The 3,911-nt window shown below is 39.0% G+C and overlaps 1 protein-coding gene across 1 annotated transcript in view; it reads left to right on the top strand.

Moving 5' to 3' along the window:
• LOC103207551 (phospholipid-transporting ATPase ABCA3-like) overlaps positions 1–3,911 on the top strand; it is a 227,440-nt gene that overhangs the window by 170,002 nt on the left and 53,527 nt on the right. The window contains exons 14-16 of the mRNA XM_007953201.1: positions 498–660; positions 2,080–2,383; positions 3,396–3,654. Of these exons, the coding sequence (XP_007951392.1) occupies positions 498–660; positions 2,080–2,383; positions 3,396–3,654 (726 nt within the window). The remainder of the gene's footprint in view (positions 1–497; positions 661–2,079; positions 2,384–3,395; positions 3,655–3,911) is intronic.

Here is a 3,911-nt window from a genome sequence, read left to right as displayed (position 1 = left end):
GAGCAAGACTTCAAAGGTGGTGATTAAGTTCTTAATGAGGAGAAAGCAGAGAAGCCAGAGCAGAGATGAATGGATTAACCTTACACTAGGAGAAGGACACTTTTATAATAGGAGCAACGGCACACACGATCCAGCTTGTACTACGCTACCCCTCCTCGTCTCTCATCTAGGTGTATGGGCTTCATTCAGTCCCCTCTCTCACTCTCAGCCCTTCATGTAGTCTCTTCACTTTGTCTAGAATGTTCTCTCTGCCCTCTTCACCTAGTTAATTCTTACTCATTCTTTAGTTCTCAAATTAAAGTTCACTTCATCTAAGAGGCCTTCCCTAAGCCCAGCAAGGCCGTGTTAGTTGCTACTACTAACATTTTCCCAGTTTTAACATTTAATTAACTCATTAGTTTTCTTTTTCTTTCCATTGAACTTTCAGCTCGATGAGGGCCTGTCTTCTCTTGGATCTTCTCCACAGAACATAGTTAAAATGTGGTGTTTTGATGCAGGGTCACCAAATTGGCAGACTCCACGATGGATCTCCAGGCCATTCAGCTCATCTCCAAACATGATCCTAAAGGAATTCAGCCATGCCTCACAACTCTGGATGATAAGCCAAAGGGTGACTTCTTGATGCCAGAGAATCTGCCTGATATCCGGTTTAATACTGGGGTATTACTTTTCCTTGACTTATGAAATTGGAAAGTTTGGTTAACAGTGGAGATTATGGTAAAAATCTGTATTTTACCCCAATCTTTCTCATGATCGGTCACTTCTCCCCACAAGGTTCCTAAAACCCAAACCAGAATCCTGAACATGTTCTTCTGTATCACCCACAGAAAATCAACCAGACAGTTGAGTGACAGTTGATATCAGATAACCTGACAGTTTTCCTCTAAATGTTCCTCTAATCTCTCTTTCTCCATTTTTACTCTCATTTTCTAGTTCAAACCTTGGTCATCTCACATAATTAGTCTTAAGTCTCCCACAGTTTTACATATGTACCTTTAAATCCATCTTCTAAATTATACCTCAATGACCTATTTTAAAGCCTATGCTTAAAACCCTTCATTGAGTCCCCCTTATCTGTAGAATTAAATCCAAACTCCTTAGCAAAGCATATATAGCCTTCCAGAAATTGCCTCAGCTATCTCTAACCTCCCTTCTTTAACTTCTCACTTTGAAAATTATGCTCTTAAAACACCTAGACTTCTCTATCTCCCAAGCTGTTTCATGTTTTTAGTCTGATTTTAAATATTCAACTCAAGCCTTATCTCATCCAGTAATCCTTCCCTGAACCTTCACATTTATCTATATGATACTCTTCTGTGTTCCCACAGAACCCTCAGCATATTATGTTACATTATGTTAAAATGTATTATTGTCCATCTGTCTCTTACTGAACCATAAGTCTTGGTGTGAAAATCCTGTTCTATCATTCTTCTTTCTGCTAGAAACTCTTACTTATTTTTTTCTAGCAATCTGATTAGGTATATCATATATACATACCTACATTAAACTATTGTCTGTGAGCACTATAAGGAACATCAATTTTAGTTGCCTATTTTTCAGTTCAAGTCAACCAGTATGAATTGAATTTTCCCTCTATTAACTGAGTTCTCATTCTATGCTAGACCTTAGAGGTTGAACCATGAAGAAGACAGAAATAGTGCCTGTCCTATTGTAGTTTGTGGTCCAGCAAGGAAGGCATCTGACTAAACATGCAATTATGGTATAAATATGATAGGGAAAGAGTACAGTGTTGGGAGATCACATAAGAGTGGTACCTAACCCAAGCCTAGATGATCAAGTAATTGCCCTCTAAACCATGACCTAAAGGGTGTCTAACCCCCTGCTAATGAGTTGATTCCAATTCATAGCAACCCTACAGGACAGAGTATAACTGTCCCATAGGGTTTAGAAGGCTATAAATCTTTATGGGAGCAAACTGCCTCATCTTTCTCTTGCAGAGTGGCTGGTGGGTTCCAACCAACGACCTTTTCGTTAACAGCCAAATGCCTTAGCCACTGCATCACCAAAGCTCCTGAAAGGGGACTAGAAGTCTATTTTATGTCTCTCTCCTCTTTGTAGATTGTTCTTTGCATCCAGCAATTCTATGCCTTGCTGATGAAAAGGGCCTTGTATACTTTTCGTCATTGGAAGACAGTGTTATTGCAGATTTTGATACTACTGTTTTTCACTGCCTCCCTCTTGAAAGCCATCTTCTACTATTCAGAAGTGAAGAATGCCACCATTTTGGGAATGGATTTGCACCAATATGGTCAATCTATTGTGCCTTATTCTATCAATGTGAAAACTGAGTTGGCTGTTTGGTTTAGAGACCACTTAAACCTTATACTAACAAATGAGAAACAACTGCCTCACCCAGTGACAGGTAATGGCTTTGTGAAGAAGGATTTGTGGTGTGGGAAGACTTTCATTATGACTTGAAGAGTGTTCATACTCTTCACAAATTAGAACAGACTGCTTTTCTACTCCTATGTGTCATAAATCTCAGGAAAGCCAGAAAAACATGGTATGAAACGTGTCCTTTCTTATCCCTGGTCCCACCCACCTTTACCCAGAAATCTGGGACTACATTTTAAAAACATGCTCATAGCATAAGAAAGTGACCCAAGTCTACATATAGGGTTGCCAACCTGGCTGAACACATCTGACCTCCCTAAGTAACGATGGAATTCTAAGTGGCTTTTTTGCTTCTTTCGAATGGAAATCTTTAGAAGTTTTTACCTTTTGATGGACTAGAATTATGCATAATGAACTGACAAAAGAACCAGAACAAAATGAATTCGATTTAATTGAACAACCATTTGTAATTGTCCAAAAGCTGTTTGATACTGAGAGATGAAAAGATGAACAAGGCTGTACTTTCACAGAGTTTACACATCAGTAAACTTCTTATTTACCATACTTTTAAGCCTAGTAGGTCCTTTAATATGCAGGATTTCATTTAATATTCACAACAAAAGTGAGACTCAAAGAAGTTAAATGATTAACCCAAGTAAGACAATAAATGGTAGAGCCAGCAGTAAAGACTGGGTGTTCCAGTGTGCCAAACAAACAGCCTATGCTGTCTTGTTTTAAAATTAAATCTTTCCCTCAGTGCTCACATCCTCTGTGTTAGCATTTATATAACACCTGTCTCATTTGATGGTGCATTAATGTTTCATCTTCCAGATGAGGACAGAGATTGTTTATTTTCATGCCTTTTGTTTCTTCTCCTGACCCCAAAATACACAATAGCCATTCTTCCTGATTGTAAATTCCTCCACTTCCTCTGTATTTCAGAGCCTACCACACTGCCTAGCATTAGGTCAGTAAATGTTTGTCGAATGGAGTCAAACCACCATGCATGTTGACCTATGCATATTGTTTTCCCATCCTAGGTAACTTAGAAGAGTTCCTACTGAAAAGTAGAAGCTGTAGGGAACAATGTATTGTTGCTGTTTCCCTTGATGTCCAAAAAAGCAAAATGATCATCACTGCTCTGTTTAACAACCAGGCATACCATGCTGCTCCAACAGCCCTAAATTTGGTCAACAATATTCTGTTCAAGTTACTCTCTGGCCCCGGTGCTGGTATCTCTGTCTTTAACAAGCCTCAACCTCAAACTGCCAAGCAAGCAATCAAGGCACAATTCCATGAGTATGTATGGTTTTGCTTCCTCTGAGATTTAATTTTTTACTGGGATTTATATGTTATAAAGAGCTCTGGTAGCCTAGTGGATAAGCCATCTGGTTGCTAACCTGAAGGTTAGCAGTTCAAATCCACCAGCTACTCCATGGAAGGAAGATGGGGCAATCTACTTTCGTAAAGATTTACAGTCTTGGAAAACCTATGGGGGTCACTATGAATCAGAATCGTCTTGATGGCAGTGAGTGTGTTTGCTATATATATATATA

This window comes from Orycteropus afer, unplaced genomic scaffold (assembly GCF_000298275.1).
Source record: "Orycteropus afer afer isolate SDZICR_OR568_19922 unplaced genomic scaffold, OryAfe1.0 scaffold00376, whole genome shotgun sequence".
NCBI lineage: Eukaryota > Metazoa > Chordata > Mammalia > Tubulidentata > Orycteropodidae > Orycteropus > Orycteropus afer.
Note: the sequence above shows the minus strand (reverse complement) of the source record. Positions and strands in the feature narration are given on the sequence as shown.